The sequence below is a fragment of the Lepisosteus platostomus genome, chromosome 27 (assembly GCF_059453375.1).
Source record: "Lepisosteus platostomus isolate fLepPlt1 chromosome 27, fLepPlt1.hap1, whole genome shotgun sequence".
NCBI classification, from domain to species: Eukaryota; Metazoa; Chordata; class Actinopteri; order Semionotiformes; family Lepisosteidae; genus Lepisosteus; species Lepisosteus platostomus.
Genome location: NC_142637.1, coordinates 7131696 through 7159529, shown reverse-complemented (window position 1 = coordinate 7159529; position 27834 = coordinate 7131696). Strand labels below are relative to the sequence as shown.

The following is a 27834-nucleotide window of genomic DNA, read 5'->3' as shown; positions in this document are numbered from 1 at the left end:
TTTTTTTTACTATTTTATCCCAGGGCATTTAAAGATCATTGAATGAATGGGTGAATAGATAACAGATACTGTAAATACACAGACTTACTATTTGTATTAAAATTATTTGAAAAGCAGGGTTAATTATTTCAAGAAAAAACAACAACAAGCAAATGTGCTTTGTATAAAGACTATGTTATTATTGGTAGTAAAACAGTGCATTAACATTTCAGTTTTTTAAAAACTTCTTCAAGAAAATGTTCTACAAACACATCCTCTGCACAGTCTGCAGAGTGGAATATTTAAGGCTTGATATATAAATAACTTATATACATTCCCTTTTAAACAATGTTGTATTTCCACAAAGAAATGCCACATGCTGCTCTTTTATAAACACAGGGGTGATAGATTTTAAAAAGCAGGAACGTTCATATAAGGCAAAGATAAGGCAAAGATTTGCTTGAGTTCAGGTGTTTACATTAGTTCTGTGTTACAGATTCAAAGGGCTTCAAGATTCAGTGAGCATGAAAAACCTGAAATACTATGAAAATAAATCAGTAACCTACTTTAATGTTTCTTTCCTAAGATGCCACACCTAGAAATAACTAAACTGGTCTTATTTGTGGGATATATTCAAATGCTGTTTTGTAGGCTGTGTGGTGCAATAGTTTTGATAAGGTGCAATTACTCCCCCTATAGGAATGAAGAGGTAGCTTCAATTACAAAGGCAAAATAATTATTACAGGAAAATAACTTTTTATATACATCTACATAGATTTTCTTATGCAGGATAGGAGCTTTACTAGTGGTGGAGGCTGTGGGCTCACTCCTATGTGTGATGCACTTGGGGATCCTTTGGTATGGAAAAGGGCTATATAAATGACAACAATGAATAATACAGTAAATTATTTCATCACTGTCTTCTACAAAAAGGTGTGATTCAATGCTCCTGGACGTCTTAAATTGCAGGTCTCTCTTCTAGTGCTCAGTAACCTAAGACCGGGTGCAGATAAAAAGTGATACTGGAATAACAAAGGAAGTGCTTAGTACAGTTAACCTGAAGCTTAAGATGGACGAGGAATGCTGTAAAGCCCAAAAGGACTGAAGAGCTCTCATTTTCTGGAGGTATTTATGGAATGCAAGAAGGAAGCCCCCTTGTGGTCATCCGCGGAGTCACACTTCCCAGACATCGCGGAGGGAGCGACATTTTGCTGAAGTCACGTCACACTGACAAAAAAGTCTCGAATTAAGGAGGTGAGTATATTTCTATGCCGCGATGAACCAAGGGACGCTTCTTGGCATTATTTTCCGGAATCAGCTCACCAGTTGCATTGCATAGATGAGTCAGGGAAGTTTTAAAAAATAAGAATTATGATATAGATCTGAATAATAAAAAAAAGCTTTTAAAAAAGTAAGGGCATGCATGCAATTTTTGGACAATATAAAAATTAATAGATATAATTGCCTTAAAATATTAATTCTCATAAGTCTGTGTATAATGTTTAGTATTTCTTATTTTATAAACAAACTTCTTTCCATTTCTAAGACAGCAAGTATTTAAGAATTTCATTTAAAATGTGAAAAGCAGAGTTTCCCCTCCAGAAAAATATAAATTATTTGATTGTTGATATTACATTACTTCTTTTAACTTCTACATGTGTTTTTTATTAGAAATCCAATTTTTCAAGTCTTTGGTTGCTATGTAATGGAGAGAAACTATTTATAGAGACGTACCACGCAATGAGAAATGTCAGACCCTTTTCTGTCTGGGTTTATATAGCACACATTGAACATGTTAGCCCTTGAACCCGATCGCCCTGTGACAGAGAAACCACTCTCTGTATTGGTTAACTAATTTGGCCACCTGTTCTGCAAATCAGAAAAGTCAAACTTTAACAAGAAGTTCCAGACCCCTGGCGCAGGATAGTCACAAACAGAAAAAACAGAAACAAGTGAAAGTAGTCAATTTCATAAAATACATACTAAAAAGCCTAGTAATAAGATGGAAAAAAGACAGAAATAAAAAAATGCATTTTTTTCTTTCAATACACAACCTAATTTTGTCATCAGTCACCTAACTGCTTGTGGAATGGATGGAAAGGTCATTAAGACGCTGGTGTTCTGCTCACTCCGCACAGACCTGGGTGACAACTGTCTTTCTAAGGCAGCTCAGAAGGGAAAACAGCCTTATGACATCTTTCTGGTCTTGCCTGTTTACACAGACTGCCGCTGTATTAAGAGACACAACACAGGTTTCCACACTGTGTCACAGAACACCACAGGATCACACTCTTATAGCACATGGGCGTTAATCCACTGTACCACTGTTCGGATCTCTGTGATTAACCTGTTTTTCTAGGGACACAGGCTCTGCCTGCCAGCTATCTCTGCCAATTCTCAGCTATTTCTGATCGCCTGCTGGGTGGCCCCTGTTTGTCCTCAGGATGGGCCCTGCAGAGCACCTGTGGGGAGATATAACCTCCTTTTTGGTAGTCCTCCCTCTCATTGGTCGCATAGGGATCCTGGGGGGCATGGCCTGTGGAATCGGGGTTGCTGATTGGTGAGTGCTGGGCCACGTGCTGCAGTGGAGGCGTGGCCGAGGAGCAGGTGTGAACGGGGGAGACTCTCTCCGATTTGATGCTGAGGTTGAGGGATGGGTGAGGGGGAGGTGTTGGTGCCGAGGTGTGTGCAGAGAAGGAACACCCACTGCTGGACATGCTGTGGAAAACAGAACCACATTTTCACAGGTCACAAAAGTGTTGAATCTTTCATAACTAAACTGCATTTAATTGGGTAATTGTCTTAAATTCAGTCATCTAAAATTCTTCACCTGAACTCTGGCTATGCTCAAAGTATTAGTTCTGAGCTGCTAAAAAAGAATACTGACATTATGGCCTGAGAAAAGACATGTCCTCTTTTAATTTAGCAAAAAAGGTATAATGTTTCAATGCAGAGAACAGAGAAAACACAGTTTCATCGACAATAAAAGATACATTTATGGCTGGAATTTTTACATGGGCTGTGAAGTGAAGCTGCTTAAGAATTGTACAAATGTGCCATATCTGCAAAGTCTGTATATAAAAATAGATGAAAAACCACAGAGAGGCCTGAAGAGTTAAACAGAAGTGGAAAGTAAAGGGAAGTTTCCCAGTTAAAAGTGGAGGCATTCTGTACACAAGGGGTGGTGGGAGCGTGTAACAAGCTTCCCAATCATGCTGTTGGAGCAGATACCCAGGCATCTTTCAATGGCTGGATGAAATCCTCAGATCAATGAGCTACCGGAGGTCTACCAAGCTAGATGAGCTAATGTCCTCTTCTCTTGTAAGCATTTTTTATGCTCTCATGGTCACTAAGAATATAATATCCACGACACATGCAACAGGAATATGGAGTTATCAGGAATATCAAGAGCAACATAGTAACTAGACCTCTTTCTTGCTGCATTGCAGTGCAAACATTAGCCTGTAGATGTCACCAACAGCCAAATCATCAAACAGGTGGACACAGGAGAGTTTACAAATACTTTTCCAGGTCCAGTACGCAAGACTGCTAATGCAATGCTTTGTGCAACACGTGTGTGCACGTGTGCACCACTATAACCTTTATGCCTGCACATGACATACCTAAGCATCATCACCCAGGCAATTCAGTGAAAGCAAACGGGCTTTGATGGCTTTGCTTTTAAAAAAAAAAAACCTGGTGAAGAGCTACTGGTCATGCAAATGCAATGCATGCATCTTCAATTAAATTAAATTCAATTCAACTTTATTGTCATTAAACTTACACAGGTGCATAGTATAATGAAAAGTGTTTCTCATTAGTCACTCAGGTGCAGTATATAAATAGGACAGAAGATAAGACAATAGACAGTTACACAATAGCAATAACAGTAATATGTAATAACATAGCATAAATAACATGTATAACATCTGAAGTGAGTTTTCAACATAGATCCTGAGTGTGGTCAGCCTCACAGTAAAGAAGAGGTCTTACCCTAGGCTGCTGTGTGCCACGTGGTGTGGCTCCTGCTGCCAGGGGCTGATGGCGCCGCGCTGCAGGGTCACAGAGTGGGAGAAGCCCGGGTGAGGGTACTCTGGGGAGACAGCGGAAACACGTCAGCCCTCTGGCTCCCGCACTCACTGGGCCACTGCGCCCCCGGTCAGGGCAAGCTCCAGCCCTGCCGCCAGCCGGGGGAGTCTGGAGAACATTCAGTTCGGGACCCGACATGCCACTACCCCTCATCACAGCCCCCACTGAAGGCCACTGAGCTGGAGGGATGGAGGGAGGGGGTGGGGGCGCCTTCAGAGCCTTGTGGCACACGTGCCCGGTGCCCCAGTCAAGCCAGGCTCGCACGTCCCAGCTGGGCAGCATATCCCAGAGAGTGGGTACCTAATATTCTGGCCAGTGAGTGTATTAACACTGGTAATGCTGCTGCCGCTATTCCTCATGCTGCAACTACGAATGATAACAAAGTGAAAGACTCTGGGCTCAAATGACATCTACCCTATCTGGCACCCTGGACTGCTGACATTCCTCTTAAACCCCAGGTTAGGCCTTACTGGGGACCTCAGCAAACCATAATCTTCAAATATGGACCTACACTTTTCGAAAAGATTTTCGTTTCACAATGGATGTCAAGAATTCCTGAAAATCTTTAACTTGAGAAATCTACGATGTCTATAAATTAATGTCTATTTACATTCTAGGATATTTGGAATTATTTAAATTTGGACGGGATGTGTGCCTGACCGTTTTTGTTTCGACCCCGAATAGATTGTCTCCCCTATTCTTCTGAATTCTATTTTCCTTCCTTTGTTATGTTTTAAAATGAGTTTCGTAGACTTTGTTTTATTCTAGTTTATATGTGGCTGTAACTGTGTGACCTGTACAGAATGTTTTCTTCTGCATTTTGTTGATTTAATGTTCTTTGTGTGGTTTTAACCAGCGTTCTGTGTCAGAAAAAAAATAAATGCAAAACCCCCCCAAAAAAAGCTTTCCCCCCCAAATAAAGAACACCTCCAGATCCGATCATACTGCAACAAAAAGCATGAGGGCTCTTCTCCACTTCCCTCTTTATTTTCTGCCTAGCTATCGTCGGCTGGCGGAGCTGAAGGTCCGCTGGCACACGGCAGCTGTCTGCTTACCGGGCGGCCCCGCCGAGGACAGGCCGTAACCTCCCAGACTGTGCCCCAGCAAGCCGGTCTTCCCCATGGTCACTACGTGGTTCCCAGCTGGCACCCCCGGGTACAGCACCCTCTGCAGGCGACAGAGAAGGTCAGTCAGCTCCAGCCCCTTCGCGCGCCCTGAGTCGGCTTCTCCAGAGACACGCGGAAGGGGGGACAGAGAGGGTGCACAGGCACCTGGGGCTCCTCGCGGGACACAGCCGGGGGAGCTGCTCGGCTCGAATCCCCCAGCTACTCGCAACCGAACCAGCTGGGTGGGGCAGCAGGGCCTGCTCCCGCTCCTCCGCGGCACGCCACTGTCGCTTCCACTGTCCGCACTGGAGCTCTGCAGTGGGAGCCTGGCCAGTACCTGGATGGGAGACCTCCTGGGAAAGACGAAGGCTGCTGCTGGAAGAGGTGATAGTGGGGCCAGTAGGGGGCGCTCACTCTGCGGTCTGTGTGGGTGCTAATGCCCTGGTATAAGGTTGGACACTATTCTGTAAACAAAGGTGCCATCCTTCGAATGAGATATAAAACTGAGGTCCTGACTCTCTAACTCTTAAGCACCTGTGCCTGTTAAAAATCCCAGGGTGTTTCTCAAAAAGATTAGTGGGGTTAATCCTGGTGTCCTGGTCAAATCTCCCCCTGGTCTTTACCAATCACAGCCTCATAATAATCCCCATCTACATCTTCATCATACTGTTCTCCCCCCCACTGAGAGCTGGTGTGTGGGGAGCGGACTGGCGCATCATCCAGGTGGGGCTGCACACTGGTGGTGCTGGAGGGGATCCCCATGACCTGTAAAGCACTTTGAGTGGAGGGTCCAGAAAAGCGCTATAGAAGTGTACTGATTATTATGCAGATCAGTCTATTTTAGTGCAGGTGTCTCGAACAGCCAAATTAACATTTAAACAAATCCTTTCCTATATCATTACATGATCTATTACAGCATATACTGTAGAATGTGTAGTTAAAAAACATAAGCAACCCTCCTTTATATGATAATTAAAGTTCTAATGCATTGGCTTTCAATTAATTTAAATAACACTGGTCAACTTAAAAAAAACAAGTCATCACAAACTTATAGTAATCAGTTAAAATCCACACGAGTCCCTCCTCTGCCTCCTGTCTGCTCTTTTTCTCTCTGCCTCTGTGATTATCACACTGCACTGTACTGAAACAGGCAATAAAACTGTTAAAGCCTGTAAAGATGTCTCCTAGCCTGTCATTGCCCATGCTGACACAGAACCGAGAGAGTTCGTGACAATTTGAGAACGAGAGCACGCCGAGATGCAGCTGCTGGGTAAGGGATAATTGGGCAGGGAGATGCTCACTCACTAGCTAGATTCGTCTCACGAATCCTGTTGCGCTGCTAATTTCAAACGTTGCATTTAAAAACCTTCAGATTGGTTTAGTTCCGCCCTGCTCTTCTTCCTCACAAGACCCAGAGCGCCAGACCAAATCCACGAATGCTAAGTTCCCAGATGGCGAGACTCTGCTGTACGGTAGCAACTGCAGGGCACCAGCGCTCAGCGGCAGAGTTTTGGGAGGTCAGAAGCCCCAGCCTCATAGACAGGGATATTCTAGCTCTGCGGCACAAGAAAATAAGGGACAGGACTGCAATACTAGCAGCTAGTAGGTGTCTGTGATGTTTTCCGTGAATTTTTAAATTAGCGATCACTGAATGCATCAGTAGAAACTGTACTTGAAAAATGTACTTACCTTTGCCACTAATATCTCATATGCGAGGAGCAGTGGTTTCACACTTCAAAAGTGAGCAAAGTAAAATATATTAATAATGTCGGTCTAATTAAAAACCCGTGACTTCAAGCAAAAAGTCCCTCACCGCAGTGCCCAGACTGCGGGTGCCAGTCAGACCCGGGTGCCCCTCCATCCTCCTGCCGTCGGAACCCAGGTTCAGAGGGGGCGGGGTCTTCGCCAGGGTCCTGCTCAGGTGGCCGTGACTGAACATCGAATAGCCGATGCCTTAAAAGAACAGGAAGTGAAAAACAGGAAGTGGGCAGGGGTGGAATTTTTTTTCTTTTTTTGAGGAACAGCTCTTTTTTTAGCGACCTTAGCATCCACTCGTTGGTAATGACATCTGCTTCTAAAAAAGAAAAAGCCTGGGCAGGGATTTTTCTTGAGTTAGTCTCTTGTCAGGCATAGTGAATTTGATGCAACGGCGAAAAGTGTGTGACCTGACAGCCAGAACCAGGCCTGCGATGATCGAGAACTGGCTCTCACAGAAAGATGAAGTTAAAAGTTTCCACGTCCCTTTACTGTGCAGTCTACTGCAGTCTACAGTCTACTCCATACCTTTACCCCAAAACGACCACATGTGCACAAGTACCCCATGCAACACCAATATTGGGAAGAGGACCAATTTTTGTTTTTCACTGTGTCTGTATATTCACGCGTTGTCTGAGAACTCTCTTGGGCGTTACTAATGTCTAAACATTTCTGCTTTTTTAAACTTTTTAACCCCACCAGCTTCGACACTCTGGTCGTCCTCTGAGTGCTCTTGTGAAAGACATTAAGACGCAGTGATGCCCGTGGCCTCTGTGTGTCTCTCCGAAGAGCCCCAGCGTAGTGTGCTCTAGGGGCCAGTTCAGCTCAGCGAGCCTACAGGGGCTGCAGGAGCTGTGAAGATGGGCTCGTGGTGAAGTGTGAAACCCACAAATCAGGTCAAAGCCTCTCTCTAACACTGGGGGCTTTTCCGCCCTGTAGCGCACACTTCCTGTGCTCACAGCTGACAGGGCTTGCATAGAGACTCAGGGAGCAGACTTCTCTCTCACAGACAAAGGGACGATTAAATCTAATTCATTGCCACTTAATAATTACAATCAGTGATTTCACCCTGCACCTTCAGTCTGATGCTGTGCAGCAACAACAATGCCGCAGAGCCACTGACAAAAGGAAGGGCACCCCTTTGCAGAACAAAGCACAGACAAGTTAGGGGCCACTGTGAGTGTCTGCGGGACCTCACGGTAACAAAAAGCCCTTCGCCATCCACTGAACCACCTGCCCTCCATTTCAGCTGGTCCGATTCATGCACAGCGTGCAGAAGTCATTACAAGTGTGGTGAAATGTCACTTTGATTTTTTTTCGCAATCTGAGAGGTTTACCACTGAGTTGCAGATATCCTAAGGCTGCACTCAGAAGTCTCTTTGTGGTGGTATACCAGAACCCGTACAGCATGGGGCTCAGGACTCTTGACTGGAGGGTTGTGGGTTCAAATTCCAGATAGTATATTGATTGCTGTTCTTCTCTCAAGGTAGGTGCCTCATTCAGACTATCCAACAAAGCACCCTACTGTATAAAACAGTTCTCACTTGATTTATGTGGTTAAAAGAAGCGATATATTAAAGTTCTTCCAGAGCTTTGTTATTTAAATCACTGGTTCTCCATACTGCTCCTGGGGTACCCCTGTCTTTGCTCTGATTGCTTGTTTAGATATGATTGTACACTACTATACAGTACACAGCGTTATGCAGTCTCTCCTCAGATTGGCAATTAAGAATGATTTCTGACTGAAAAGACGACTAGTTTTAATAGGTGTGCAGTCTATGACGAACACATGAGGGGGAAAGACAATGTATGTAACACGCCCGGAATGAGTGACTGCTTTTCCTTCTGTTTTTAAGCAGGTTATTAACAGGTAAACTAGTAATTAATTAAAGGGTTGAGACCAATTGCAAATCAGTTTTAACTTTTAAAGAGCTGAAAGCAAATCTAAAAATAGTCCTCAAATACAAAATTGAAATCAATTAAATAATGATAATCATCATCACCATTGTCAAACTGTGATTAAGGACTCAGCTGGAGCAGAAAGCAGAAGACACAGGGGTCCAAAGACCAGGACGGAGAGCCGCAGACTGAAAGAAACACACATCTAGCCCACTGCCCCTCCTCTCAAGCAGACAGCAAAGACTGAAACTCCTTGCACAGAGCTGAAAGGAGCTCAGGCCGAGCCACCAGAAACAACTGCCAGCTGCCCGGGGATCAGCTCAGGCTGTGATGTAGTTTGGATCTATGTGCAGGGAGCATCTCCACATGAAACAGAAAAACCCATTTATTCCGTGAAATCCCACAGTCTACGCCGGGAGTGGGTGGGTGGGGGCAGTCCACGTCTGCTGCCCAGTGAAGCCAGGTGGATCTGCGGAAGGCCAGGTCTCACCTGCATGAGGAGGCATGAGAGGAGGCTGGGAATGAGAGCCCCAGCCGCCCGCGATCCCAGGTTTCGGCCCGGGGGGTTTGGAAGGCGGGGGTCTGTGGGAGCCGAGGCCGGAGCTGGCGGGATTGCCCGGAGAGAATCCGTTCTCGCAGGCGCCTGACACCAGGTACTGGGCTTCGGAGGGCAGGAGAGGCGGAGCCTGAAGAAGCAGGAGGACAAACATGCAACCAGCCTTTAGTTGCATTTCGCAGTCAGTGCATTTCGTTTAAAAAAAAATACTGTGGCGAGATGAGATCACTTCCTTTTTTTAATAGCGTTTATGTGCTTGTTTTGAGTCAGGATCGCCTGTCTGCCACCTCAATTAGCAAACACTATGGCACATATAATTATGTGCATCGCAGATGGGTAGATTCGTGGAAGGATATATAGTGCACACAGACAGACAGATGGGAAGACAAATGCCCACATCTGGGTACACATCATGAAGGGTGGCAGTGTGGAAAGGTGGATAGGGGGCTGAGAATTCCTAGCTGGAAAGTTTTTGCGTCAGATAATAATAATTTTAGATTCATATGATGCCTAATAATAATAATAATTCTTGTATAGATAGTGCTTTTCCACCCAGATGATCTCAAAGACCTTTACTTATAGGATCGGGTCCCACTTCATTACCCCCCTGCAGTGCAGCCACAACCTGGGAGACACACAGCGATTCCCACTGCACACTCGTTGCAGGTGAGAAACTCCAGCTGAATTGAGTTAAGGGGCCAGCTTGGGTAAAAACTGGGACAGTGCTGTGGGATCTTCAACGACAGAGGTAGTCAAGACCTCGGGTTTCTGTTTCAGGACAGCACCTCCTACAGCGTGGGGTCTTAGGGAGTTTAGTGTGAGAATTCCTGTCTGGTGGGAAGAGCGCCACCTACTGGTGCGTCAACGGCACTTGCAGCAGCAGCTAGGTTTTTCCTGTGAGATCGCCCACCCCAGTGCTGACCACAGCCTGCCAAGCTCAGATGCACAGATCTGTGTAACTCAGGCTGCAGTGGGGTACTGCCGCTGTGTGATGCATACACAGGCATGGAGAGGCCCATTCCCACTGCCTAAAAAACCCCAGCCAGGGACAGAGCTGCTCTACCTCTGGCAGAGGCACAGAGCCCGCAAAGCCAGCTGTCTACACCAGATCTCTCTGTGTAGAAATAAAATACCCGTTTGTCATCTCTGGAAGCTGTTTTGTAGAAAAGCATCAGCCGAAAAAAGTAACAAAGCAGATAAATGCCTGCTTAAATTATTTTTGGCAGGTAATTATCGACACAGAAATGGTTCTGATTTTTATTATTTATGAGATGGAAAATTAAACCTATCAGCTAAGACTCCAGGAGTTTATTGAGAGATATTGAGATAGGAGGATTATTTTTACTACCTTATAACACTGATTTTATGTTTTTGATGTTAATGTTCTTTAAATCTCTCCCCTCCCTGTTGGACTTTGAAAGAATGTGAATTAGCAGGCTCATTCATATTTAAAATACTTGAAGTTTTGTGATGGCTGGCAACTTTATTTCTGATAATCTTTGTAGGTTTTCCTAAAAAATACAAGTAAAAAAAAACAAATAAAGTAACAATAATAACACTGTATATATACACATGGAAAAAAGAAACACAACATTTTCTGGAATGAGAATACTATAGATATAGCTTATTTACTTTCACAACAATTTGTCAATTTGTTCTAAGCCCTCTGACCAGCAATACAGCTTGTGCAGTGAGGCATTGCAACTTGCCAATCACAGGAAAGCTCATAGGTGCTCTTTTACCCAACGAGGTCCAGGTGGAACAATGCCTGATCAGGTCACCTTTAAAAAGGCCTTAATTCAAGGCTTAGGTCACTGCAAGAAAAAGACCACACTGAGTCAGTTTTCTGTGATTCGAATGTCACCCTAAACTTGGCATGCTGCAGGCAGGCCTGTCATGTGCCAGCGTTGCCAGACACTATGGAGTGAGCCGCTCCACTGTGTCCCGACTGCAGAGGTTTCAGCAAACCAGCAGGACAGATGACCGTCCAAGATCCGGTCCCCCTCGGGTGACCACACCAGAGCAGGACAGACACATCAGGTCCATCTGAGAGATCGTTTCAGATCTGCCACCCGTATCGCTGCTGAAACTGCCGGCAGACACGATGCCCACATCATCAGTGACAGGACAGTGAGGCTCCATGCTGCTGGCCTTAGAGCAAGCGACCTGTCAGAGGCCCTCTGCTCACACCTCCTGGACCTCACACCCTACTGGCTTGGGCCAGACAGAGGCTGCGACGGAAGGGCCAGTGTGTGGAGGACGAGGTGTTGTGTTTCTTTTTTCCATCAGTATATTACCAGTTAAAGCTGCTTAAAGGTTATACTGTAAGACTTAGTCACAAGCTGCTGGGTAAGCAAGGTGAAAGGGCTGATAGTTACATAGTAGCGCTGTCGGGTGATGGAGAGATCCATTCCTTCATTCAGCTGCTGGTACTTCTCCGTGGCCACTGCACTCATCACCTCTTCACTCTCCAGCTCGGAGCCGTCCAGTCCTAAGCCCTTCCTCCTCAGCGTCTGCAGGTACATCAGGAGGAACGTTCAAGCAAGCTATCGTCACCCATCCCCAACCCCCCAAAAATGCATATTTCATGGAGATAAAGCCTCACTCGAAAGATCTGTTCTGATTGACGAAGACAAGATCTCATACAACGCAGGCTTCACCATTCGAAAACCTAAAGGGCAGTCATTCGGCAGAGGTAGGACTTCCACTTCAAGAGGTGGAAATAAGTTCTGAGAATACGCTTGGCAGATCCATGCATCCTCACAAAGCTCGTTATTGCCACCAGTGCTGGTACTGGAAGCACAAGGTGCAATGCTGGACCACAGCCTACGTGGGATGCTTGTCCATTGCAATGTGCACGCACACACACAACAGTTTGAAAATGCCAATTACTTCAGCCAGCATGACCAAAGCACTCAGTTAAATACCCCTCCAAACACAGGGAGAACGTGCAGACTCCACATGGAAGGTGGTCCAGACTGGACTCAAATTCAGGAGCTGCTGTGAGAAAGCATTGCTAAACACCCTAACACTGTGTTGCCCAAACCCAGCATGCATTTGTCCCACAAAGAGTATAGCTATAGATTTGAACAACATGTAATGTATTAAAGAAAACAGCTAACTGAACACAACATTTATCTTACTATAAAGAGGTTCAGCCCTTCTGTGATGTATATAACTGTACAGCTTTATACACAGCTGAACCTACCAGTGAAAACCTCCGAGGGCTTTCCTGAAAGTCGGAATTCACAGCCTGGGAGTGAGCAGGTGCTCTTTTAGGGGAAAGGAGAGGGGCCCTGGGATCTGCACTGTACCTCCAGGATGTCAGCGTTGGTCCGGCTCTCGTGGGGCTCGCTGTACTCCGTGTACTTCAGCAGGACCTTGTCCATGTCCGTGCTGGCGTACTGGAAGAGCCGGTTGGTGCTGTTGAAGATGATGAGCGCGATCTCGCAGTCGCACAGGACGCTCAGCTCGTAGGCCTTCTTCATCAGCCCGAACTTGCGCTTGGTGAACGTCACCTGCGGGACACGACCAGCAAGGGAAGGGGGGGAGGGGTTAAAAGGGGGCAGATGCCCCCCAGGTCAAGGGTCAGCGGTCAGAGCCCCACTGGTACCCTGCTCACCTCAGATTTGAGTTACATCATTAACCGGGCAGCTTGCACACCCACTCTGCTGAAGCCTTTTTGTTGCAGGACCTAGGAAGAACTGCACTGACTGAAAGACAGTCTTTCTGAATAGCGAGTTGCATAGATACCTTAAATGAATTCTCCCCGGTGTTACACACTGAAGATCAGCTGAGGTCAGCTGCCAGTTTAAGGGGGAAAGTTTGATACACAGGAAACTCAGAACTAAGTTTTCAATGCAATCAGGGTCTGCTCGTCTGCATAAAGAAAGGAAGTGCACTTATCAGAGATTGCCGTGGTGAATTTGTCATGGTACTTCTCTTGTTTTATCTCACATTTGCTTGATGGTTTCTTTTTTTCCGATTCTGTAATGCTGCCACCAAGCATCACTTCAATCCTGTAATAACCCTTCTCAGGACACAGAACTGCAGTGCACCACTTTTCCCTCACAGTCTGGTCTCACAGCACAGTGGAATGACAGTAAAACCACTGGCAACTATGAAAGGCCCCAATAAAAAGTGATTCCACAGATTTACCATGGATATTTTTTATTAGCATAAGTACAGGTGGTGCAAAGAGATTTTAAATGAAAGCTATGTGTATTTTGTGGACATTATTAAGTATTTATACTGCCTGAAGGAACAATAAATTAATTTTGCACCGAGATAAAAGACAAAAACTTTGTAGAACCTTGCAGGCCTTGAATTAAGCACCTGGACCTGTAAACAGTGTTTAAGTGGGATTATAAAAGTCTTTTTTTATTTGTGAATTTGCTGATCAGGTGGAGGGCAGGTGACCGAGCCAGGCTCCATTTAGACTGTCAAGAAAGACCACGGGATGTGACTGTTCACAGGGTGCCGAGTCCCCAGCTTAGTCTGGGCCACAATTCAATGAAGTCAGTGACACTCTGCCAGAGTGCTATCCCACTAGCCCCCACGATGGTGTTCATATTCGTTCTCCAGGCCTGGACAGGCTGCAGTACGCAATACCATCCCGAGGTGTCCTCATGGCCATGCGGGAGATGTGACGCAAATATAGTTTTCTATCTTTGCACATTAACATTAATATGGCATTTCCCTTTCACTCTTCCTTCTTGCGTATAGGGCACCTTGCTCAAAAGCAGGATCTCTGGGACAGTCTTCCGGAAGATTTTATGTCTACGGACCGGTCATCCATCCAGTCAAATCTCGAGGGAGGGTGGGAAACAGCAAGGGGCTGGACACAGCAGAATGTTGACGGCCCGTTTGTTCCGAGGGTGATGTGGCTCTGCTTGGGTACGGTACCTGTCGGTTCCTCTGGTCCACTATTCGAGAGATCTGGATCTTCTTCCTCCCCATCCTGTCTGTCTCTCTCGCTGTTTGCCCACGTCTGTGTCTGTGTCACTGCCTCGCGGGCTCTCAGTAGGTGTGGCACGCCCTGTGAAGAGAGTCAAAGCAATCATCAAGCTTCTTCTGCACTGTTCGTTTCTTCAAGTTCTGCTTTTCTAAGCCTTTTCTGCTTCTTCACAACATTTAAGAAATGATATGTAGCTGCTTCTTTGTCTTCTGTTTGTCCAATCTAATATCATTTCTGCTTACAGCAGAAACCTCACAACTAGGGTAAAGTCTTTTTCCTATAGTGAGGTGTTTTCTATTATGTGAAAAACTGTTTTGACATAAAAAAATCGATAATTCTCCTTTTTTAAGAATTACACGCAAGAAACAGACTTTGAAAATCTGGGTTTTGAATTAAGAAGCAGCTATACAATGGTGCTTTCTAAAGCAGATCATCTCTAGAGTGATAGATGAGGTGAGAATAAGCACCTAAGAAGACTGATAATATTTTGGAAACAGGACTACAGGACTAAAATAGCTATACAAGGACAACTAATCCAAGCCAACCTGCTCTCTTGTAAAGGGAACAAAAGGCAATATCTGTGTTTCAACCATCCATCCATTTTCTAAGCGTCCTGGGGGAGCCAGAGCCTCTCCCAGCAAGCAATGGATGCACAGCAGAATACAGCCTGGTCCAGACACCAGTCCATCACAGAGCAGACAGACAGGCACACACACACACCAGGGCCAATTTTCCCTGCCAGCATGTCTTTGGACTGTGGGAGGAAACCTATGTGAACCCAGGGAGAACATGCAAACTCCATGCAGACAGCACCCCAGGAATTGAACCCAGGGCCCCAGCCCTGCAAGGCAGCCATGCTCACCGCTGCGCCATCCATCTTTACTTCAAACGCACGCACCTTCACACTGCAGCAGGGGCCTGAACAAGGACACACTTTTAACCCATCTGTGTTAAAATAGGAGGCGGGCAGCTCAGAGTTGTGGCAAGGGGCTCCAGGCTCCTCACTGCGGGATCAAGCCTACGACACTGTCACTGCTGCTGTACCCCCAAGCAAGGCACCATACCCAAGTTGCTCCAGGCCTCGCAGCTGTATAAATGGATACCGCCGGGACGAACCCTGAACCAAAGACAGGTCACAATCGAGAGGAGCTGTCCAGCTGGGCTCGTTCATTTGGTGGCAAGTAGCATGTTGATCCAAGGATCTCAAAACACCCCTTTTAGAAAGAAGCCAGGGTATCGGCTTGAACAACATGGCTGGGCGGCAGCTTGTACCACGCTCCCACCACTCGGTGTGTACAGCAGTGTCATCCCGTTCTCAGGTTTAAGCGCGCTTCCACGTTGTTCCTGGTTGTGTCGTTCCGGTTTGTGTTTCATGTTTGATTCTGAACAGGCCCAGTCCACTCCCTGCCAAGGAAAACTGGATAAACTTGGACAAGATAAGCCCCCTGTATGAAACCCGACAAGACCCCCCCCACACACACACACACATCGCCCAATGTAATACAAAAAGCTTTTTTAAACTCTAAATTCTAACAATTTCTGTGGGAAAAAGGCAGCAGCCTGCCTCTGTAATGTAGGTTATCCCCACCCTCTCCCACTGTGTCCTTTCAGATGTTGGCTGATTCGTATTTATATCCCCGCGTGTGTGTACGTCCTAAAGTTAGCCCACGCCGGAGCTGTCAGCCCCGCTGTCTGGGTACCCCGAGAGCTCGGCTCATTTCCGAAGAGCCGGGATTAAAAATACTCGGGCTGCCTTTAAAAGGTAGAACAAGGAGCCCTGCGCCATAATGACAGGCAAAATAAATAAATAAACCCCAAATAAAGTGGAGGAACTTCCCATCCGCCCCCTGCTCTCTCATGGTCGCACAGAGTGAAAAAGCGAGCTGCGAAGGCAAAAAAGAAAAAAAAACGGATGTAAACCCGTAACAGAAATATTAACCATTAGCTGCCGGGGAGGAGAGGAGCGGTGCGCGGGGAAAGTGAGGAGGTCGCTCCGCCACCGGCCCGGCTTCTGCCGCCGTCCGAGCGGAAACGCTTCTACAATCGTGTAGTTGTTGTTGTTTTTTAGGTGCTTACTGTAAACGCCGAGGCGAAATTTGACTGTTCGCAAATAAACACTTAAGAGTTTGTTTGTTTTTTTAATGAATGAATCTCACGGCAACTTAAACGGAGAAGGTGCGAGAATCGCGGGTATCGACTGCGCTTTCTCAGGGCTCCGAACGGGTCACGACCCCTCCCACCAGCTGGCATTCATTGAAATAGTTTCCCACCTTTTCATTTTTCGACCCCAGCGGATTGCTGTCCGGCGTCGCGCTCCGTAACGAAGTTCAAATGGACACGGGATATATTAACGAGACTACAGCCAGAGAGCGCCCTCCAGCTAGCGCCTCGCCGGAGCGCCGGGGGTGCCGACCCGGTGGCGCACTGGATCTGTGTGGCGACAGTCTCGCCTGAACGCACACCTCTGACCGAGCGAAGCTGCTCTCCCATCCCCTCACATTTAAAAGCCCGGGGGATGAATTTCGGATAAAATCAGTCGCTTTTCGTAAAATTAAGCAAATAAAAGCAAAGGTTGTGGGGGGGTCAGGTGTTGCCCGCTGTGTATCGCTCTCGCTAGTGTTGGGTTTGGAGTTCAGAACATGTATCTACATGATTGATTATGTTTCAGATAAACCTCAGGGGGCCTGTGGCTCAGTGGGCAGGATTGCTGCTTCACAGCGCTGGGGCCCTGTGTTCAGTTCCAGACCCGGAGTGCTAATTGAGTGGAGTTTGTATGTTCTCTCCCTGTTTGAGTGGGTTTCCTCTGGGTTCTCCGGATTCCTCCCACTGGATCCCATGGATTCCTATCCACAGGTAGGATAACTGGCTTCTGGGGAAACTCCCCCTGGTGTGAGTGTGTGTACACTGCAATGGACTGGCGTCCCATCCTGAGCGTACCCTGCCTTGTGGCCAGTGCCTGCTGGCTTCCTGGGGACCCTGAACTGGAACAAGCAGGTAGAAAATGGACGTATAGGTGGATGGTAAGGAAATAGATGAATGGAGATAAACCCCACTCACATGAGACACTACAAGGGCTGAAAGGACATGTGTTTTCCCAGCAGGTGGCGACTTTCACCTGACGTACTTGTACCTGTCCGCGAAGCTCGGCCTGACCCCGCTGCTCGTACGTCACGCCCCCGCAAGCAGCCGCTGCAGATATTTGCCGCTCCGCCCTCACTTGTAGCAGGTGCCCCCGGCCTGAATTTAAACGCACGAAAGGCAACAAAAGCAAACGCCACAAAGAGGCACCGGGTGGAAGGGCCTGTCGAGACACAGGGCCTGTGCAGGTGGAACACACTCCAGTGCACGGGGCTCACCTGCGCCCTACACCGCAGGAAGAAACCAGGGTCTGCTGGGCGGCAGAGCTCGCTGGTATTTTCCATTCCACAGCACCCCGAGCTGCTCTGCACACAAACCCAATGATGTCTCTCTAGCAAGGGAGCATAAAACCAGAGCCCATGCCAGACTCACAGAATGTTTTTTTTTTTTGTTCAGATTTGACAAGCTTAAGCCTCTCCTATATTTAGCCAGCAAACGTTTATTCCGATCTGTGAGCGGATGTGGTGCCAGTTTTCCCACGACCCCGAGTGATCCCATGGATCGGCTGCCCTCGTATGGCAGGCCGGCAGGCATTTAGGGCATCTCTAAACAATCGGGCTCTGGTGCCACCGCTACCTTATAAAGCATATCCTGGCCAGACCTCAGAAGACTGGGCGTTCACACCTTCTCTCTCTCAGTAGCGGCAGCACAACGTACGACGCCGTCAGATTTTATTCTGAAATGGAAGGGGACCTAAGGAATGCAGGAATAATTTGAAACCAGCAGTAGCTGTGGTATCATTGTAAGAGCCCTACTGTAGTCATGTGCTGATGGGCAAAGGGAACCACAGCTCACCAGTTTTTCGTGAGGTGTGTGTTTTAACGAGCTGGGTGAACAACACCTTCGAAGCCCCAGGGCGAATGTGCCTTTTGAGAGGTGGCGGAAATTGAGCTACAGTTTTGTAAAAGTAAACAACATGCCAGCCGAAATTGCTCAGATTGCTCCAACATTGGAAGAGTTATATTGTCCTTCGTTTGGCTAAGGCTACTTCACACCTCCAACAACGATATTCCAGCAGAGAGTGCACTAGGGCACGAAACCTATAGGGCTAAGAATGAAACAGAAGATTCTGATGACCACAAACAAACACAAACACATTTCATACATCAGAATACATCTTGATGGTTTGAGACTATAGTACAAATAGTACTTTAAGCTTCCTCGCTGTATTCAGGATTGTATTATTTGCTAGAACCAGGAAATTTGTGGTCTAACCAACTAATTAACAAAAAGAAGAGACCATTTTTTCTTCCAGTGCTGAAATGCTTGCTTGTCTTGACTGATAAAAATCGTAAGGCAAGCCTTAGCTCCAAGCACCCAGCCCCTCAACAGCAACTCTAATATAACCTTGATTCCACAAAACTCCAATGAATACCAATGGCACAGCTGTCCTTTATCTGGGCAAATAAAAAATATTTGATATTGCACTCAGAACTGGATAACAGAGCTACTACTTCATATCCAGAATGTAAACAGGTGTATACAAACCTCAGTTCCATTCATGTATTGCTCTTTTAGCTAAAATTAAAAAATACCTTTAGTTTTATTGGAGCAGCACTTTGTGCTTTTTTAAAATTCATAATGCTGCTCATTAAACCATCGCTGAGATCTCTGTCCTGCTCTGGAGTTGGGCGGCAGTGGCCGAGACCAGGTAAAGAGAGACATCTCCCTGTTAACCCTACTTCTCACGAATGTTAAGATTGCACAGATCTCTACTTTAATCCAGGCATCAGAGATCAAACAAAAAAAATCCCAGATCTCAGGGGTAAGAAACAGATGGACTTCACAGTTTGTAGGCTGTTTGGTCAAGTCTGACCTTGTGCTCACACTCAAGAAAAGCACTTCTGGATAATCCCTTGCTAGACAAGATCTCACACATCTCTAGTATGTTAAGAAATCTATAAATAAACATTACAGAGAGAAAGAAGTGTTTTCTGCTTTGTGGTTTCGTGTTTTTTCAGAACTGCAGCTTGTCAATTCACACGCAGCTGAACCCTGCTAATTATGGACAACTTTGCCCTAAACAAAAACCACAACTCATCTCGAGTTCTAATGCACAAACACCGTAAGGGGCCAGAAAGCAAAAAAAAGAATAGCCAACGATGCTCTATAACCTGCTTCTATTTAATCGTTCACGATGAGCCATCTCTTGGAACGCGCACACAAAGGCCTTCTTGTGTTTTTTTAAAGAATTTAAATAACCGCTTAAGTGGCAGACCTGTATACACGTAACCCTCATGAATGCTAGGAGCTGTGTCAGTTGTCTCTCACGCATTAAAGATCCAAAGTGTGAGGCTGCCACAGACTACTACTCTATGAATTGGCTTCATCACTCTGCTCTCCTCCCCACGCTCCGTTCTGGTGCACTATGGCTGCCGTCGCATCATCCAGGTGGGGCTGCACACTGGTGGTGGTGGAGGGGATCCCCATTACCTGTAAAGCGCGTCAAGTGGAGTGTCAAGAAAAGCGCTATATAAGTGTAAGGGATTATTATTATTATTATTATTATTATTATTATTATTATTATTATTATTATTATTACTCATCTAAACAGTAATTCCACGTTCAGTAACAAACAGTCATGCAACATCGGCCTTGTGAATAGAGGCTTTAGTACCAGTCCCTTGAGAATTACATTCATGTCCTCCATGCCGGTGCTGATAAGGCACATGATTCAGTCTTTTAGTCACAGTTTACAGTAAAAAGACATATCTGATTGTGAGAAACGGCAGATTGGTCTCTCAGCTTTTTCTGGGATACCACACTTTCCCTGCCACAGCCTTTGTGTCTAGAAAGACTAACATGTTCGATGTGAGGGACGTTTCACTGTCTAATCTTACCCCGGCCTGCTTTGAAAGCACAGGTGTTACACTAACGCTGTCTGCGAACTGCGGTCTCCCGCGGAGTCGTGCAGACTTGGTCTTTAAACAGCTGCGTGGCGCGTTGTGGGCTTCTGTGCTAAAGGATTGCTGTGCATCGGAGAAACCCTCCCAGGCTGAACCAAGTTAGTACGGAGAGCAATAAAAAAAGAATGCATCACGAAATAATGCAATCATTGCACCAACATTGGCCCCGCTGGGCCCTGAGCTCCAGGGAAAACGGGTAGCTTCCTCTGATCACACACACAGCATTCCCGGAGGCCGGAGAGTGGAAAAGAAGCCAAGCACAAACACAGCAGACGCCTATAGCACAGCCCTGCTATCCCAGAGACCTGGAGAGACCCTTCTCCTCCAGGGAGTCCCAGCTCCTAATTACTCGGAGTTGCACTGGGGGATACCTCTGTCACCAGCACCAACAACAAACAGCTCTGTTATTAGGAAACAATGTGTTTGCAAAAAGAACTCGCTGACAAAAAGGCAAGGACTAATGTTCAGTCTGATCTTAATAAGAAACCCTAGAGTAAACTCTGCCTAATAATATTCATTTTACTAATGTCATACTAGGAGTTCATGTAATAAAAGTTCAACCTCCTTGTTTATGTGCTTATTTTTGTGGAGCCAAATCTCTCTGACCTTGTGCATCGGCTTTCACAGCTTGGGAAACACAAGGAACACAGTTGGAAACAAACATCCTTTGAGGTTACAATGCAAGACAAAACCTGAAACATTTGTTTTCTACTTAGACCTTCTCATGCTTACTGCAGTTTCCAGCATCTCTGTCTTTATTATTATTATGATTATCATGCATCATATGGATCTAAAACAAATATGTCAGTTAAGCTGCCTGACATTTTATGATAAGTATTCAAGTTGCAAACTTATTAATGGTCTCAAATTGTCTCTTTTTTGGTAAAATGTTGAAAGTCGTACACTTTTACAAAAAAGGGTGATATCAAAAGTGTCTATAGTGTGCAAAGCAGAGTAATGTAAAGAGTTTATGGCTGATTTTTTGTTTATTCAGCTCTGTTGAAAATGGGCACCAATCCAAACCATCTAAGGAACTCCCCTCACAATATCAAACCAACACAATCATAAACTAAAACCATTGGTCTATTTCACGTTTCACATTTTGTTTCAGCACATAATTTCCAAGGCTAGTACTTCACTATTTCCTGTTCATTTACTTAGAGGTAATGCACATTTTGCAAGGTTATAAAAAAGAAAACCCTTAAATATCATCATTATTATAAGTTTAATAGCAATTAAATCAATGATCTGGTGATTTCTTTCACCGGAGCAAACAGGAGAGAATTTTGCACTCTTTTGCAAAGCACGTTAAATGCCCATAATAAGATTTTCTTCACGGGCTAGTTTTTGATCTGACCGATGGAAGTCATTTTTAGCTTATCTGTTCTGCGCAATGGGAAATGGGGTCTGAAATGACTGAACGCTAAAAATAGAAGGGCTGAATCCTGCTCTCACAGCCACAACACATATATCCTCGGCCGCTGAGAGTGAGACGAGTTCAGCCCAGGAAGACAGACGAGGAGCCCCTCACATCCGATGATGAGCCTGACCACTGTACTTTAACACAGAGAGGCAATGACTAACGACAGTTAACTCCAGATCTCCAAAACCGTCGTGTTTAAATAGTTAAAAGGGATGATCGCGTACATTCGTCGTGTGTATATACCACCTCGCATCAGGAACGGGACAGGAGACTCTACAGTATAAAAAAAAACTCGGATTTGTGTACGTTGAATTTTTCATGCAGTATCCGGAAACATTTTTCATATCGGTGAATTTCCCATGCGTTTTTAAATGTATTGTCACGTTTGCAGCTGTAAAGTAGAATCTATACTCCCCAGTGGCCTGCCTGGGACATAGATCGAGAAGAAAGCTAACAAAGAACGACAAGCCCCCCCACCCAATGTCCCCTCCCCAGTTCTGGCCCCACTTGATGGCCCTCGTTTAACCACTGTATTTAAATTATCTCACAAGTTATTTGAGTCGAATGACATGCTTAAAGAATGCAAGGCCCAGTGGTGCAGAGCCGTACAGCTGTACCTCATGTTCAATAGGACAAACGTCAAGACCACCAAAGTCATGCTTATGGCATGAGCCGGAGTTAATTTTAAGAGCGCATTAGCAAAAGCTGTGAAACTACAATAAAGAGGTCTATATTAAACCAACTCAATGTTTCCTTTTGCGTAAAAATAAATAGATGTACAGTTCAGTTATGCAACTCAGTCTGACAGATCTTGCATTAATAGAATTTGACCAACAGAAAATGAGAAGGCAGGGCAAGCAGACCTAAGAAGTAATGAAATCACAGGGCATTTCGTTCACTGGTCAGTATTAGAAAGGTGTGGTTCCTAAATGCAGCATTGCAGCAACATCTACTGTAAATCTCGGACAGTTCAGCCTGCAGCCGAGTTTAAAATGGTCAAAGTTAGTTTTCAAATGGTTCCCTTACTGAAAAGCTTAATGAAGGCCCTTTTTTTACAGCGAATGTTGCCTGGTTTGAAAGAGTACTTTTCCATAAGCGTTTGTCGCCTTGATCCTCGATGGTGCTGAGGAGGACACAATATGTACCAATGTTCTCTTGTTCTCAGCAAGACTGGCCCATAGCTCTCGGTCTGCCTTCCTCTGCCAGTCAATTGTTTACCGAGCTGGACTCCTTCCCATCCACCCATTTTCTAGCTGCTTCTTCCAATGCAGGGTATGTTGGGGACCCCAGAGCAACGGACACAAGGCGGGGTGCAAGCTGGACAAGACCCCGTCCATCACAGGGCAACAAACACAGACACAAACACTGTGGGCCAGTCACCCCAGAAGCCAATTATCCTACCAGTGTGCCTTTGGACCGTGGGAGGAAGCAGGAGCTCCTGGAGGAAACTCACATGAACATGAGGAGAACATGCAGACTCCACCGAGAACACACCCCGGGTCTGGAATCGAACCCGGGGCCTCAGCGCTGCGAGGCAGCAATGCTAACCACTGCCTCACTGTGCCCCCCTGTGCTTCTGCCCCATCTATGGAACTACTTCGTAAGAATCGAGAGAACACAGCCTTAACGAAAAGCAAACTGTTATACAAGGAAGGGGTAGTGTACTAAATCAAACTTCGATTTCCGTTTCAGTCTGGCTTTTACCAAGAAGGAAAACACCGTCATACCTCAGGCTGAGCACAGACAAAGATCAACATTGAATGGAGTTTTTAAACAGAGGGATCCGGAGAGACGACAGCAGTCTGGTTCTCTTTTACCTCTGCTGCTCTAGCTTGTGGCATGACATCACTTCCCAGAAAACTCTAAAGACCACAGCGAGTCCCTCTCTGGCTCACATTCGCCATCCTTCCTCCAGCCCCCATCCACCTGCGCAGCCGCCCCTGGGTTACCTCCTCCCCCTGCTGGGGGGCCTGACTTCCTCGTCCTACAGCCAGGGAGTCCGCTCTCAGCCAGGTGGGCTCGGCCAACAACGTCTTCTGCCCGTAAGCATTCCTAAACACACGTCCCGAGTAGGTGTTGTTCGCCCTTGTGAGATAGTAATATCACTAAGGAGGCGCACGTGTCACAGAAGAACTGAAGATAAATAAAAACCTCCAGGGTTGTGCTTGTACTTTAGGAAACAGTCAACAAAACTCTTCCTGCAGTCACTCAGGACAGGAGTACTACTGACCAACTAGAAAACTGCTAACACCTCATCTGTCAGTAAAAAGGGCTACAAAACCATACCAAATAGGTGCAGACCAGCAAGTCTTACTTCTATTACGTGTAAGGTTATGGAAATGATACCTAGAACTAAAATGGAGGATGATCTAAATAGCTATAGGTTTCTAAAGGGCAATCCGCATGCATTTAAGAAAGGCAGGTCTTGCTTTGCTGAGTTGATAGAGTTCTCTGAACAAGAACCAGAAAAAATGGATAGAAACACAGCCTTTGATGGCATATTTCGATTTTCAGAAGGCGGCTGATACAGTTCCTCATAAAAAGATGAATTCTCAGATCGCCTGAGGTGGACTTTCCAAGCAATGCACATCTTGGTATAGAGAACTGGTTCATAGATAAGAAACAGAAAGTGCAGATCAGGGGGAAACACTAAGAGTGGGGTGATGTAGTCAGTGAAGCACAACATGTATCTGTCCTGGGATCTCTGCTCTTCCTAATTGAAATCAATGAGCGGGATACTGGAATAATTAGAAAACAGGTCAATTTTGCAGATGCTTCCAAAATGGGATATTAAAAAAATCTAAAAAGATTCTGAAGATTAAGAAAGTGCAAAGGAAATTCAGCAAGACTAATTCTTAAGGGAAGGCCCTACACTGACAGGCTGAATGAACTGGACTTTTTTAGTCCTGAACAGAGAAGACTATGAACGGACCCGATACAAGTATTTAAAACCCTCAAAGGCCCTGACACAGTCAACCCACTGGCCTTCTTCAGAATCTGCGGGGAAATATGAATCAGAGGGAACAGGTGGAAACTGTGAGGAAGTGCATTTAAAACTGAGAAGAGGGGGGGCACTACTTTACCCAAAGGGTTGTGGGAGTCTGGAACAAGCTATTCGGTCATGATGCAGAAGCCACCATCCTGGTTTCAGTGAAAAAAGTGACTGGATGAGATTCTAGGATCAATTATTTACTAGCTACCAAACAAGCTAGACAGTTGTCTCAAAACCTTGCGGATGCTTTTATATAATTAATGACTCTCACTGTGTTTCTCACTTTCTTACTTTTCAACTTACAGAGGATAAATGAGTTTGGTTGAAAAAGAACTCTCACAACTCACTTGTACAAACCCCTTTGTCTCTGAAGGAGATTACATTTTTGTATTTATGCTATCCAGTGCCCTTTGTTTTGTGTTATCTATCTGAATCCAGTCCAGTCGCATGTACTGCAACTAGACGTTTAATGTCAACAGCTATATTTTTTATTTGTAAAAAAAAAAGAACATTAAAAAACAGAAGCAATGGGTAGTCTCTTTATTACTTTTTGGTAAGTCTTCCTTTCATAAAGGAAAAGAAACCCTTCTCTTCACTGAAACTAGAAACACATCCAAGGCCAGATTTAGACATCTAGCTACAACTTCCTTTTGTGTTGGTACAGTAGCTTCAAAACCCCTCTAGAAATCAACAGCTGTGACTCTGAACTCTCTGCACACTGTACTGTTATTAATAATAAAACTGTATTTTCTTCACTCCATGTGGGTGCATCAAAAAATAATCCTTTTAGATTTTAGTCCCTTTTTTCAATTCATAGAAAACAATGTGGTTTTACCCCACAGATCTAAAATCTGATCTGAGTGCAGTTATCATGTTGCTCATTGTCATACGATCCTCTATAATTCAGAATAGAAAGAATGATTAATTAGGAGTAAATGTATCAATATTTCCCTTTTCTTGGTATATCTACAATTAAGACATTATTCCTGAATTAATCCTTACAACACACTGTTGATTGATAAGAACAAAAGTAAAAATTAAAAATGCCATATTTTAAATGCTGATTAGGAGCTGTGTATTGGGACGTTTGGTAATTATATTGAAGAAATTCACAACATAGAACTAATACAAATTTCCAGCTTTTACTGCCAGTTTGTGACATCGCCCGCCACCAGCTCTTCAGAAAGCAGCTTACACCCTTGCGCTCTAAATCGAAAAACAGTTTGTCATCTCTGAAAGAGGAGAAAAAAAAACACTTCTCATTTTTCCCCCCCTGAAATGGCTCTGATTTGCATTCCTGCAAACGTCCACTAGCACGGTCACTGGCCCTTCGAAGCGCCCGTTTTACATCGCGGAGATGGAAATAAAGTTCATTCTGCACGGGCATTAATGTCAGTTTGTGAGAGCGGTGATCTCAGGCGTCGGAGCCCGGTTATGTTTTTCTTTTATTTTTAAATTTCCTCACACAGAAACGGGGAGCCCTTTTTTTTCCATATGACTCAGAACCCCCGCCTCCCTGTTCGCAGCTGTGGGACAGTTACACGCAGGTACAGTACGTGCGTGTCGGAGCTACACACTCTCAGCCCCGCTGCCCCAGGGACAGCCCTGGCCCAGTCAGTAAGTAGTTTAGTCCCTTCGCACTTCCACGCCCGAGGAAAGCAACAGCACACATTGTAAGACACGGATGACTGAGGCATGAAAGGCTGACTCAATGCCCCAAACATTTCTGAAGGAAGTAATCTGACAGCCTGTTCTCTCAGAACAGCTTTCTCAAAGTGCGTTTGTGGCAACCTTATTATTTCAAATACGCAGTTTGCTCTCCTTCGCTGTCGAGTTTATTTCAACCTTGGAAGGCAAAGGTTGACAATAACGTACATTTTAAAAAGACGTAACTGTAAACACACCAGTGGTTTGAAATCGGCTGTGTCACTGGTTTTACAATCCAACACTGCTGTCGTGCGTACTATATTCGGCACATCCGCACAATGCTGAAACTTTTGGATCCAGTCCCACTCTGGGGTGTCGAAGGTGTCGAGGCTGCCGGCTCACCTGTCCTCGGTGTGTCTGTCGGTCTCGGGTCCGAGCAACGCGGCTGCCCTCTTGGTGTCCTCACGGAGGCGGGGTACGGCAGATTCAAACCAAAAACGAAAGGCGACTCGGCCACATAACGGACCCTTGACGAAAGGCACTCCTTATCAAAAGTCAGCGGGCTTTTACTCACTTTCCTACACGTACACGCATTGCTAATTTAAAAAAAACGACGAATAATTCTCCCCGTTCTGTAACAGGCGATTGAAATGACTCGGTGCTGATGGTAATGATGACATCCAGCGCGCGCCCTGCCAGCTGCAGCCAGCGGCAGATATTTTCCCTCATTTGCATAGGGACGCCCCTTCGCCGACGCGATTGGTTTACGGTGCGTCTTAAGCCCCGCCCACTTACTGATGGCGGAAGTGCGTGAACTCCAGCGTTTAGCAGTTAAGTAGTCGAAGTCCGGTTGAAGTTTGGGTTTGACCACAAGGAACGCGGAACATTACAGTGTTTTCACGGGATTGTGTTGTTTTTTAAGGAATTCATATTATATACCTTAGGACCAAGATCATATAGAGGTCATCGACCGGGAGTTTTCATACTACTACATATACATTAAATCTACTGTTACATGTACAGTAGGTTCATGACTTTTCTGTTTTCTGCATTGCACCTGTTCTTTTCAGTTACTGAGGCATAGTAAAGGCGTTTTATATCTTAAAAGAAGACATACTAAAGATTAGTAAAAAATACACATACAATTCCAGTACAGTATATTAAAAAAATGTATATGAACAAGGAGAGCAGTATGGGACCATCTACAGTGTCATCCGTGTGCGTGAGGCCAGAGGACCTGTATTTTTGGAGCAGCAGGGATGTCAGCCATGAAGTATATCGCACTTAAGACAGATCCATGTAAATGAAATTACCCTCAGAAAATGAAAGTTTTGCTTTCTTATAGCACAGCAAGCTTTCATATGCTACGGCCGAGCTCATGTTTTTC

General features: G+C 45.4%; 1 protein-coding gene across 1 annotated transcript; it reads right to left on the bottom strand.

Moving 5' to 3' along the window:
- Positions 1-155: 155 nt before the first annotated feature.
- On the bottom strand, positions 156-27164 carry mef2b (myocyte enhancer factor 2b). Its single transcript, XM_088622004.1, has 9 exons — positions 26850-27164; positions 14290-14422; positions 12699-12902; positions 11763-11897; positions 9319-9514; positions 6988-7127; positions 5124-5235; positions 3973-4072; positions 156-2697 (listed from the first exon to the last, which is right to left on the bottom strand). Exons 2-9 carry the CDS (start codon positions 14341-14343, stop codon positions 2361-2363), a joined length of 1278 nt encoding a protein of 425 aa, XP_088478130.1. The 5' UTR covers positions 14344-14422; positions 26850-27164; the 3' UTR covers positions 156-2360.
- Between the last annotated feature and the right edge of the window lie 670 nt (positions 27165-27834).

Bases quoted from the DNA above. Each gene is read 5' to 3' on its own strand.
- mef2b (XM_088622004.1), bottom strand. From the start codon at position 14,343: ATGGGGAGGAAGAAGATCCAGATCTCTCGAATAGTGGACCAGAGGAAC. The intron at 9,515-11,762 runs GTAACTATCAGC...CTGCTTCTTCAG, and splicing joins TCACCCGACAGCGCTACTAT to GCTCCGCCTCTCCTGCCCTC. The intron at 2,698-3,972 runs GTAAGACCTCTT...TGTTTTCCACAG, and splicing joins GTGGCACACAGCAGCCTAGG to CATGTCCAGCAGTGGGTGTT.